The sequence below is a fragment of the Leptonychotes weddellii genome, chromosome X, assembly GCF_054177405.1.
Source record: "Leptonychotes weddellii isolate Sample4059 chromosome X, ASM5417740v2, whole genome shotgun sequence".
In the NCBI taxonomy this organism is placed as follows: Eukaryota; Metazoa; Chordata; class Mammalia; order Carnivora; family Phocidae; genus Leptonychotes; species Leptonychotes weddellii.
The window spans coordinates 102,865,918-102,878,430 of record NC_138385.1 but is presented as its reverse complement, the minus strand read 5'-3'; the positions used below and the strand labels follow the sequence as shown (position 1 = coordinate 102,878,430).

Below are 12,513 nucleotides of genomic sequence, written 5' to 3'. Positions count from 1 at the left end.
GCTGCCTGCCCGTGAGAAAACAGAATGAATCGCCATCTTTCCATAGTCTCTGTCCTTGGAGATGATTGGAGCATGACTGTGTGCCTACAGTCTGTAAGAGTTGCATCTCCAAGGAGCCCTGTGGAACGGAAATTCAGGTTTGCTCAGAGTCTGCTGGTTGCTCACCGTCCGTGTTCTGAGCTGACTGCTGAGCTCAGGCACCGGAGCCGCATTTCTCAACGTGGTGGCCGGAGCTCCGGGCTGGAGACAGTGATGGCTCAGGGCTCTTCTGTTTCCTTAGGGACTCAAGCATTTGGGAAGGACAGTTTCTTTATGGCAGGACTCTGTACGTCATTTTATTTGCTCCCGAGCAGTAGGAAAAAAGTGAAGGCAGATTATAAAGTAGCGTATTTCCATAAACGACTCCTTCTCGATCCAAAACAGATCTTGTCCACTGGATACCGCAGACACCATCGATGCAGGGAGTTAAAATGGGGACAGATGTCTGTCATTTTTGGAGTTAAGTGGGTGTTCGCTGTATTGCACACTCTATGTCATTCATTTAACGTCTCCAACTGTAGGCGCACCCATGGGCCTCTGATGTTTATCAGTTCCTGAAACTGTAGAACAAATCCTCAGTGACATTCACCTGCAAAATCTCCTTTGAGCCAGTGGGGGCAAAATGTAACTTCTGCGTATGTGCACATCTCCAGTTAATAGAAAGTGGTTATGAAAGAACACTGTTGTCATAATATCGTTTCATTCTGAAGTAAGACAATACTCGGGAGAGAACAAATATGACAGAATTACAGCATTTTAAGTATTTTAACTTAAATCACTGGAAGGTGGAATTGCCTGTCAGATACCTTTGTTGGCTCTGCTGTATGTTGCCAAGTTTCATCAGTAACAGCCATCGGATAAATGCATTTATGCGTCTGAATTTTAACAAGTAAATATGCCGCACTTTAGGCAGAAGAAAACCTACAGTCAATAAACTTGTTTGACAATCTCTGAAGCCTCGAGGACTATGAGGAAAAAAAAAAAAAACATTTTGCCTTGTTTACACAACTTGACATTTTGCTTTTGTTTCGTGCTGCCTTGCAGCTAAGCAAAGGGGAGGAAAAGAAGTCAGAGGACATTGTGATTTATTTTGACACGGGAGGAATTACCATATTCACACATAGGGTGGATGCCTCTGTCTCTGAATGCTTTGTCATTTTTATGCACTGGGGTCTTTCTAGGAGGGCTTCCCAGCAGGGGGAGGATTCCGTACAAACCCTAGCTCTAGTGGATAGGAGCGTACAAAACCCAGCTCTAGTGGATAGGAGCGGGTGTTGCTCATATATCATTGGCCCATGCAGGTTGCAATCCATTAGACTGGGGGAAGAGAAAGGGAATCCTTGACCAGAACGGTGTAAATGGACTCAGGACAGCCACAAGGGTTGATGAATATGGGTGGGATCCATAGTACAGAGTATGCACTCATCTGCGTCTGTATTTGCTTGAACATGAATATCCTGTGTCGTTCCTTCCAGCCAGTCTCACCAACAGTCAAGAGATCCCCTATAGCTAGTGTGGCTCTGCACGTGGCCTCTGCTTGGCTTTGTCCACACCTTTGTTTTTCACGACCTCACTCTGGAGTTCATTCCCATGCCATGGTGGCCAGCCTCAGAAAGGCCATTTCCCGGAGTCGGGCCGTTATTCTCATGGAAGAAAGCTTTCAATCCCCCCGCCTGTGATTGCTCCACGGTCCTACCTGAAGTATTTCCTTATTTGGTGGAAGGCTCTTCTTACCTTGCTCCTACCCGGGTCTAGGTGGCCCTGGAAGGGCAAGTCATAGGCCAGGGCTATCGCTTCCCAAGCTCACTGACTGAAATGCCATTTGCCTGCTGTTTGGTATCGCTTTGGCTTTCTGCTCTGATAGCAACCATGGGAGAGGTCGCAGGGCTTGCCCTTATTTTAGGAAGAAGGATGACATCCAGGCTTGTGACTGTCAGCTCTGCAAATCTCATTGGCCCGCTGGAGGTCAGCTCTGCAAATCTCATTGGCCCACTGGAGGTCAGCTCTGCAAATCTCATTGGCTCTCTAGAGGTCAGTTCCACAAATCCCATTGGCCCTCTGGAGGTCAGCTCTTCAAATCCCATTGGCCCACTGGAGGTCAACTCCACAAATCCCATTGGCTCTCTAGAGGTCAGTTCCACAAATCCCATTGGCCCTCTGGAGGTCAGCTCTTCAAATCTCATTGGCCCATTGGAGGTCAACTCCACAAATCCCATTGGCTCTCTAGAGGTCAGTTCCACAAATCCCATTGGCCCTCTGGAGGTCAGCTCTGCAAATCCCATTGGCCCACTAGAGGTCAGTTCTGCAAATCCCATTGGCCCTCTAGAGGTCATCTCTGCAAATCTCATTGGCCTTCTGGAGGTCAACTCTACAAATCTCATTGGCCCGCTAGAGGTCAGTTCTGCAAATCCCATTGGCCCTCTGGAGGTCAGCTCTGCAAATCCCATTGGCCCACTAGAGGTCAGTTCTGCAAATCCCACTGACCCTCTGGAGGTCAACTCTGCAAATCCCATTGGCCCTCTAGAGGTCAGTTCTGCACATCCCATTGGCCCGCTGGAGGTCAGCTCTGCAAATCCCATTGGCCCGCTGGAGGTTAGTTCTGCAAATCCCATTGGCCCTCTAGAGGTCAGTTCTGCAAATCCCATTGGCCCTCTGGAAGTCAACTCTGCAAATCCCATTGGCCCTCTGGAAGTCAACTCTGCAAATCCCATTGGCCCTCTCGAGGTCAACTCTGCAGATCCCATCGGCCCTCTGGAGGTCAGTTCTGCACATCCCATCGGCCCTCTGGAGGTCAGCTCTGCAAATCCCATTGGCCCTTTGGAGGTTAGTTCTGCAAATCCCATTGGCCCTCTGGAAGTCAACTCTGCAAATCCCATTGGCCCTTTGGAGGTTAGTTCTGCAAATCCCATTGGCCCTCTGGAAGTCAACTCTGCAAATCCCATTGGCCTTCTCGAGGTCAACTCTGCAGATCCCATCGGCCCTCTGGAGGTCAGTTCTGCAGAGCCCATTGGCCTTCCGTCACCATCTGCTCAGCAGGATTGGTCATCTGTGCACTTGGGCAGCCTCCTGGCTTTGGAAAGTGAGACTCTTGGTGCCCACTGGACATGAGCTCCCCAAGCATGTTTATCAGGCTTTGTGCTCAGCACTTTCTAAAGAGTAAAGGATACAGTTCCTACCAGAGAGCCAAATAGTGTGTGGTTAAAGACGTAGACACATTAGGGCCACCAGGGACATAAAGTTAGAACCATCTAATCATCTCTCTTCCCCTGTCTTGTATGGGTGGCGCTCTTAAAGTTACTTCCTGTCTCTTCCTCCATGACTCTGTCTGACCCATTTGCCCACCCTTTGGACACGCTGCATAGTTGCTGTGCTCGGTCCCAGACTCTGCTCTCAACTGCCTTCATTCCAGGTGCTTTGTTCTAACAGATTCATCCTTATCTTCAACAGTGCATGCTTTTCTCCATTAACCAATTTTTGATGGTATGTGTGCACTGCACGAATGCATATCTGGAAAGTTTCATGTAAATCACAGTATCAGAAAAACCCAATGACAAGGCAGGAAGAATAAAGGAAACGTGTACGGTGCACATTTTCCTTTCTCTTCCATTCCTATGTGAGTTTCCAGTAAAACTGCATTTGTGGCAAAGTAGTCCATTTTCTGCAAAAAGGGGTTTTTGCATCCTTAGCCCAGGGGTGTAAAGACTACAGAGTAGGGGACGGAGAAACAAGGGGAAGGTCACCGGGGCAGGACCAAGGCACATCTGGCAATCCCAACAAACATTTTGCTGTAATATGTAGCTGTAAATGCATTGTGTGGAATATTGATTCTGGTTCTCCAAATTAATTTAGTTCATAAATCATTAACCTCTGGGTTTCATAAACTCTGTAGGAGTGTTACCGTTTTTACAAAGCCCAAAGCTTAATTTCACGTTCTCGGGCTTCGGCGGATATTATATTACCTTGAATTTACATCTCGAATTAAAAGGAATCGATTTTAATGCTGTTTGATAAATCCTTTCCATAAAGAAAATAACATCATAAATTATCCAGGAAATCAAGTCCCAATTAATTCAAACAGGATTAATAAAACATGTGGGCGCATTTTAATAATACCAATGTTAGCCGCAACCACCAGTGTGAGAATGAGAAACGTTTATTGACCAACAGTCCATAACCTGTGAAATCATTTGGTGATATTCTGGTAACTTATTGAAGCATTGCACGTGGATTAATGAGTTTACGGGGAGGTATTTTTATCATGTGTCGTTTACAGGTGAGAAAGTGAGGTTTTGAGGGGTGAAGTAGCTTGTGCGTGATTGCCCACCAGCCAGGATAGAGCGGCACCTCCATGAGCTGGAGGGATATCTGGACTCTTGAATACCTGTTGCTTTTAAGTCAGGACCCACTCAGGGCTCGTCAGAAGATCGGGTACGACGGTCCCCCTGTAGAGATTTATTCCACCTGCTTGAATTAGTGGAATCAGTGAATCAGATTCTGTGAAGTCGTATGTTTAGAGCACAATGCATGGTGCCTGGCTTGCTCAAAATGCTCAACAAATACTACGATGACTACTTATTATTGTTTCCCAGATGTGTGAAACATCTTTGCTTGAAATGTGCATATTATGCCTCATAATCAATGTGACCTTCAGTTTACCAGGGTGCAGCTTCCCTGCAATGTCTGCCGAACTCCAGGGCAAAGCGCTGGCTTGATAGGGAGATCTCAAACTCTTGGAAATAGTTCATGGATGAGAAGAAAGTCTGTGATGAAAAAGTAAACATGAATTCACACCATCTTTTAATATGATTGCTACTATAGCTTCTACTTGAGATGGCGCGCTCTGGACCTCACACTCTCCAGAAGAGTCCGTCTGCCCAGAGCCGTGGTAGGAACAACTGAACTCTCCCCTAGGAGCTTGAGATCTCCCCATCAAGCCAGCCCTTCACCCTGGAGTTTGGCAGACATTGCAGGGGAGCTGCACATAAGGAAACCTGAAGGTCACACTGATTAGGAGCAAAACCCAAGAGAGGAACTCGGTGTGGTGTGAGCCAGGGTGCCCAGGAGGGCTTGACTCTGTGATTTACGTGCAGGGTGTCCATGAAAGGAAACAGAATTTTCAATTGTGTACCTTCAGCTTTATGGATGGTAGAACCCAATGCCAAAAAACAAACAAACAAAAAACCCAATCCTAAAATAAAAGTGAGTGTGGATGGTGTGGTTGAGCATCACAATAACAATTCAACCTTGCACACCATGACACAGCCTGGATAACTCCCCAGGGCAGGTTCAGCCGGTGGCCATTCAAAAGAGCAAAGGGCTGCCCCTAGAGCCCCCAAACCTTATTTTTTAGCAGACAGTAAAGTGCAGGAAGTAAAATGGCATGGCCCGATCAAGAGTGGGAAGACCATATGCTCCCTCTGAGCAGTGCCCTTGAGAACAGTTCCCCACCAGTAGTTGGAGCTCCCGCTGCCCAGGTCAGCCCTGTGATGTTTAGGACCCTAGGGAAACAGTGACCTCAAGCATGCACTCGGCGTGGCTTCCCCTGGCTCACAGGTGTGCCAGCGTTGGGTTTCCTCCCACACATGTGTGTGATTGCAGTGAACAGACACAGTGACACTGTTCTTCTGCGTGCATTTTCCTCGTTGACGCAGGAGAACACCGGTGAGCTCACCGGGAATGAGACGAGCTGGAATTATTCAGATTATTTCCAGCCAATGCAATGCCCTGGGGAAAAAAAAAAAAACAACAACACAGGTTATTTTTAACCCAAGAAAATCTTGGAGTTGAGCCATGAAAGCACCCCAGATGGTGAGAGCAGATGCAGGTGCAGGGGATAAATCACACATTACAACTGTGATGAGGGCAGAGACAGGCTTAATGGAGGAAATCACAACATTATCATAACAACCAGGTACAGCACAAAATAAGAATGCATTTCCCAGAAACAAGGGGAACTCCGACAAAAACTGACTGGAGCGAGAAGTTCCAGCAAAAGTGAGCAAAGGGTTATCTGTAGAAAAGCAACATTGAAATCCTAGGCTTTTCCATTTCCTAACTGCCCTAATAATCCCGAGTCTACGTTATTATGTTTCTTTCCTGGGTGTAAAAGTTAGGTGTGAAATTGAAACTGTACCCAAATCTCAATATTGTTGCAGTTCCTGAAATCCGTAAAATACCAACCATGTCCTTTTATTTTATGTTAGTGTTTATTAAACATTTAGCCACATACAAGCTTTCTTCTAAAAGTATGGCCTTCAGACAGGTGTCATTGAGGAGTGTTTTAGCAGTTCCGAAGGCCCCAGATGTACTGAATCAGAGTCTTCATGTTAACGTGGTTCCCAAGGTGATCGATCAGCCCATTAAAAGTGGAAGAACGCTGATGTGTGGTATGAATGCGTTAGGGAACCTATGTTCTAAATACAAGGTCTTGATTATTAGTCTTTATCACCCAGAGGAACGAAAAACAAAATACCTACATTAATGCCTAAAGCAGCCTGATCACTGTCTTGCTGTCACATTGGGTTACTTTCCCATAGCTTTTTGCAAAAATGATGAGGCATGTCTTCTAAACATGTTTTGAGGGAAATTTTCATGTTCCCTTGGGAGATGTGAAAGTCAGTGAGGTAATGAAAGGGTGATCCCCACGTTAATGGATATAGTGAGTCTGATTGAATCGAAATCGAACAAGATCTGGCACTGGGCGTGTCCATGGATATCTCACCCATGGCGGCCAGGGAGGGAGTTATCCTTCTATTAAAGGCCTTGGGAGGGATGGTCCCCGGCTCCTCCAGAATCCACGTGTGGCAGCCATGCTCGCAGCAGTCGCTTCCCGGGGAGAGCATTCCAGCCCCTTTTCTCTTGCTTGGTCATTAGTGACAGCGGAAGCCGGCATCCTTCTCGCATCACTCAGGCATGGATATACAACGCGGGGGTGTTCACCCTCTTGCCCCCACTTCCTTAGTGTCTGAAATCATCCTGCAAGATTTTGATGTTCGGAGCCTCCTTAGACCTTCACATACAGGCACCATGCGAATAATCGAGACCCAGACTGCATTTCAGGCAGTAGCTGTGTTAGATCCGAGTCTAGTAAGGCAGAACGCCACAACGTCCATTTACCTTTTACAATATTTTGCTTGCTCTTCTCTAAAAATACCCTCACAAAACAAAAGTCATAACAAAGAACTTCAACTCTCCCCTCCACACCACGGAAGCCAGCGCATCATATTCGTATCTCTGGTGACTTAAGGAGGGCAGATAAAGGGCGCCTGGGTGGCTCAGTTGGTTAAAAGACTGCCTTCGGCTCAGGTCATGATCCTGGAGTCCCGGGATCGAGTCCCACATCGGGCTCCCTGCTCGGCAGGGACTCTGCTTCTCCCTCTGACCCTCCCCCCTCTCATGTGTTCTCTCTCTCTCAAATAAATAAATAAAATCTTTAAAAAAAAAAAAAAGGAGGGCAGATAAATAATCCAATCCCAGGAATTTTATTTTTGCTCATATACTGTTTTTTTATGTGTAAGCTTTTGAACTTGATTTTATACTGTAGATAACTCATAGGCTTTCCAGTGCCCCATCTGGGGGAATCTCTGAGGTCCATGTCATAGAGAAGATCAGGACCAAAGTTTTGGAAATCTTGTTTTGGAAGGAAGTACTAGGTCAGGTTTACCTGAATTCAATGGGCATTGCTTCCAACCAGAGATAAAATAAATCTATCTGTACATTGGCTGATATGTCCTGATATATGGGATGTTGGCTATACTTCTAGTCCTACATAAGCCAAGAAAGAATTGCCTCTTTAGGGCCACTGACAGATTTCTCTGTGCCAGTCAATGATGGATTTGGGAGAGCACGAGGACACAGGTTAAAGCCAGCTTTCTAGACCAATTCCAAGCATTGCACATGCCCGATGGAGAGTCCCACCACTAGGGGCTATAATTAGCTACTCTCGTTTATTTATCTTCAGCTTCCAACCCCAGGCGGATTATTTCAGTTCCACCATTAACCTGTTGATCAGATAAAACACTTACTAAAATAGTTTTGGGGGGCCTTTTTTAGGGTTTCTTTGTGTTCCCTGGGGTCATGTTGAGTAGGTAGAAATTTTCTTAATTATTCATGTTTTGTGGCTGCTTGAGACATTTTTTTTCCTTAATTGAGCACAGTGCTTCCAAAAGGGTAAATAGTTACTTCACAGCATTTTGCTCCAATATTTTGTCTGAGCTGACCTACCTCGTAGGAGAAAAGAGAAAGCCAAATCAGCTGAAATCACAAGTCTTCAATTAGGCAAGCCCATTTTTTAAGCCCATTGTAAGAGCTAGGGTGCATTGAGCAATCATAGTGGGACCAGTCTTGGGCTGTTTGGGATGAAATTCTCCTCCTTTGGTGCCTCCTGGCAACACTTTAACTATTTCACATTATTATCTCTGACTTAGAAGCAAAGAAGCCCACTGAGCACTCTGGGGACCTAGGATTCAAACCAGGTCTGGTCCTATTAGAAGCCAGGAGGCAGAGCTTGAGTACTTAGTTCTGTTTGATAGCTTCTTTCTTGAGCAAAACGTAGAATTTGGCGTGTGCATCGGGAAGCCTTCTGTCTCCTGCATGGAGTGCCACCGCCTGATTCTCAACAGCGGCTTACCACTTGTTTGTAGAATGAATAAATGGAATGAAGGAACTCTGTTGAATTTAGGCTTCCTCCGGAAGCCACATTCACACCTGGAGAAGGAAGGAGCCACATTTGTACATTTCCAAGTTGTGTCCCTTCAGTGTACAAAACTCTGGTCTGAAGTTCTTGTTTTTTTGATAAGCTCGCTCTTGTCCCCAGTTAAATAACAAAGTGCTCCTGAAATGGCTTATTTTCTGTATTTGTTTCATTCAGGGAACAATGTGCGAAAGCTTTGGAAATAACACATTTCATTTATAAGCTATCCTGCAGCCCACCATCGGTAATTCAGAACTATCATCCTGTATGAATTGGTATCATTACACCTTGAGAACCTTACTGAAAAATAATATTTGTGGACCTCTGACTTGCAGCACACTGCTCTGAAAACAAGAATAATACACCAGCATTTGTTCTCATGGGAGATTTCCGTTCAGAATTTTTAGGAGAGAAATATGTTAGACCTTTATGGGATCAATCTTATGAAAATTTAAACAGTTAATGGACTCTGGGCTTTACAAATGAGATTCTGGCATAAGACCTAAACTGTATGGGATCCAGAGTGCATCTTTTGTTGAAGAAAGAACACAAAGGAAATCAGAAATCTGACAGTTTCTGCACACATTGGGCCAAATACTGTATGGTTTGTAGATGCATGGTGACCTCAGCTAGATTCCCTTGTATTAATCCCAGCCCAGCTGTATAGGGCATTTTGATGAAAAAGATGAAGTCATCACTCTAGGCAATGAATGAGAAAAATTGATGGGGACAAAGTGAATATCTTAACATGGTCATTTGGAGTACTGGGATTTGGAGGAAATGCCCCCGGGGAAGGGGGGCCATGTTGGGATGGGGAAAGATATAGTATGTACTTCAGTAGAAGGAGTCCGGGTAGTAAGTGCCACCACAGGATCATCTGGAGATGGAAAGAGCCTGCCAAGGAAATGGTAAGAAGGAGTTGTAGCTAGCTTGAACAAAGAAAACGGGTCTCCAGGAGGCTCTGAGGCCCCAGCCCTCAGCACAAAGCCCATGTTCAGTAGGTGCTTCCTAATACGTGGTTGAATATGTGGATGAGGGAGTCTTGGATGGGACACTGTATCTGAAAAGGTGCTTTTTAAAAAGTAGCAGGCTATTTTTTGAGCAGTTTTAAGTTTACAGAAAAATTGAGTAGTAAGTACAGTTTTCATATTATCCCTTTCTTTTGCACACAGTTCCCCTTAGAATATCTTGAAATAGTGCAGTACATTTTTTGCAGTTGATGAACCAATGCTGATACATTGTTACCGACTAAACGTCATAGTTTACAGTAGGGTTCACTGTTGGAATCCTGCATTCTGTGGATTTGGACTGAGGTATAATGACATGTGCCCGCCATTATGGTATCAGACAGAATACTTTCATTGCCCTAAAAAGTCCCCTGTGCTGCCTATTCACCGCCCTCTCCCTTCCCCGTCTAAGGCTGCGGCAACCACTGATCTGTTTACTGTCTCCATAGTTTTGCCTTTTCCAGCACATCGCGTAGTTGGAATCCTATAGTATATGCATTTCCAGATTGGCTTCTTTCACCAGACAACAGGCATTTCAAGTTCCTCCATGTCTTTTCATGGCTAGATGGCTCATTTCTTTTTAGCGTGCATAATATTCCATTGGTGGACTGTAGTTTATCCAGTCTCCTACTAAAGGACATCTTGGTTGTTTCCAAGGTTTTGACAATTATAAATAAAACTGCTATAAATATTTGTATGCAGGTTTTGTGTCCATACAAATTATCATGGATGGCACATTTAAAACAAAGTTTCTTGGGGCGCCTGGGTGGCTCAGTTGGTTAAGCGACTGCCTTCGGCTCAGGGCATGATCCTGGAGTCCCGGGATCGAGTCCCGCATCAGGCTCCCTGCTTAGCAGGGAGTCTGTTTCTCCCTCTGACCCTCCCCCCTCTCATGCTCTCTCTATCTCATTCTCTCTCTCAAATAAATAAAAAAAATATTTAAAAAAAATTTTTTAAAAAATAATAAAAAAAGTTTCTTATATGAAAGGTGAATTATATTTGAAATGGAGGTGCATGGTTGCACACCCTTTTGCAAAATACTAATTACAACACAAGGAAGTAAAATCTTCAGTCCTCTGCTAACTGCTTAGTCTGTATTATTTTACTTAGAAACTGTTGTATGAGTCAAAAGGGGCATTTTTCCTTCAAAGTATAAGTGGGGGTTATATTGTCTTATTTCTGCTCCCTACTTTAACTCATTAAACTAATTACCATATTCAGAATGATACAGCTTAAATTAGTGTTAGAGCCAAATATCCCCAAGCACACAGGTGATTTGCTTTGCTGTACCAAGTAACACCACAATCAACGTCTGCCTGATAATGATTTATCATGGGAGACAAATCTAAAATGGCCCTCATGCATCTTATTCCTTGGTTCTGAGTCTGGCATTTATGTATATGGTGTGGCTTCTTGGAATGTTTATTATATGAGTTAAAAAATTGAGAAAGATTGAACGTACCATAGCCGGTGGCATTGGCAATGAAATAGCAAAAAATATGTCTTGTAACAGATGACTTGGGTTTTGCTTTTGCTTCAGAAGTCATCCGTGCCACCTCTGTGGAGAGTTGACTCTGCAGCCCCTGTCCTCCTTTTCTGGACCACATAGGTAAAGGTGCAGCCCCAAAGCAGAGGGCTTGTACCCACTGGGGCATGACCTATGTGGATGTGCTCATATTCACTTATTATCCCTGCTGCAAGGGATACCTGGCGTCCTTATAAAATTTCAGTTGCTGTGGGTTATCCTGCAGTAATGAGATGGTCCCTCTCCCAAATTTGGTTCCCATGTCTAGACTAATGATGCCACACTTATAGCAAGAGTCTATGAAAAGGTTTATTACTCACATAATGAGGCTTTCTGGGGGTGGGAGAGCAAGGTTGCTCCCAGGCTGGTCTGAAAATAGCTTGAGAGCGATGGGAAAGGAGAATGATTGACCTTTCATGGTGGGAGGAGGCAGGGACTGGGTGGGGCATTCAGGCAGGGACTGGCATAGCTTGAATCTCCCACATCACTGCAGGGGGCAGCACCCAGGCTTTCTTATTGACTCATTGGGCACAAGTCAAATAAGGACTGGCGAGGCTTGAGAGCTCTTCGCAGTCAAGCATCAAAAGTGGAGTCAGACCCTAATACCTCAATCAGAGTATAAGTGCATGCATTAACTTACGAAATGAAACCGGCAGCATATGAGTATATGGTTCTCTGTGGAGATTACAAATTGTGTTCCTCTAGTTTGACCCTCATTTACTTCTGATCTGACAGCGGACAGCAACGTCCTAATCAGATCATCCATATTTCAGCCCCTTCTGTCTTCAAGCAGCATCTATTTTTTTTCTTATGGAAAATTTAGGCATAAAAGAAAGTAGACAGAAAAGTGCAGTAAACTTGCATGTGTCCCTGATGTGCATTGAACAGCCGTGAACTCATGCCTAATCTTGTTTAATCTATACCCCATCCTCCCTTCCCTTCTTCCTCTACTAATTTGAAGAAGACAAGCGGCTATGATACCATTTTATCCAGGAGTATTTCAGTAGGTGTCTCTATTTTTCTCCCCTTATATGTTGTTTACTGCTCTGTGATTCTCATTGAGTCCATCCAGTTAACTATGTAAGGTTTTCGAATCTGGCCTTTGGAATAAGGTTTAACCCTTACTTCCTGGCTCTTCAACTTCCTAACTTAGTGTGAGCTTGAGCAGGTCACCGTCCTTACAGAGCGCAGTTCCTCCCATCTGAGAAAGGAAGCCTACACTGTTTACTCACAGGGTTTCAAGTGTCTAA

At 44.8% G+C, this 12,513-nt stretch overlaps 2 protein-coding genes across 5 annotated transcripts in view; both read left to right on the top strand.

Moving 5' to 3' along the window:
* The window catches only part of STS (steroid sulfatase), a 137,391-nt gene that overhangs the window by 87,562 nt on the left and 37,316 nt on the right, over positions 1-12,513 (top strand). The gene's annotated exons all lie outside the window — the stretch shown is intronic.
* Positions 1,307-3,604, top strand: LOC145717909 (uncharacterized). The gene is made up of 2 exons (XM_081809218.1): positions 1,307-2,895; positions 2,929-3,604. The coding sequence occupies exons 1-2, from the start codon at positions 1,855-1,857 to the stop codon at positions 3,145-3,147; spliced, it is 1,260 nt and encodes a 419-aa protein (XP_081665344.1). The 5' UTR covers positions 1,307-1,854; the 3' UTR covers positions 3,148-3,604.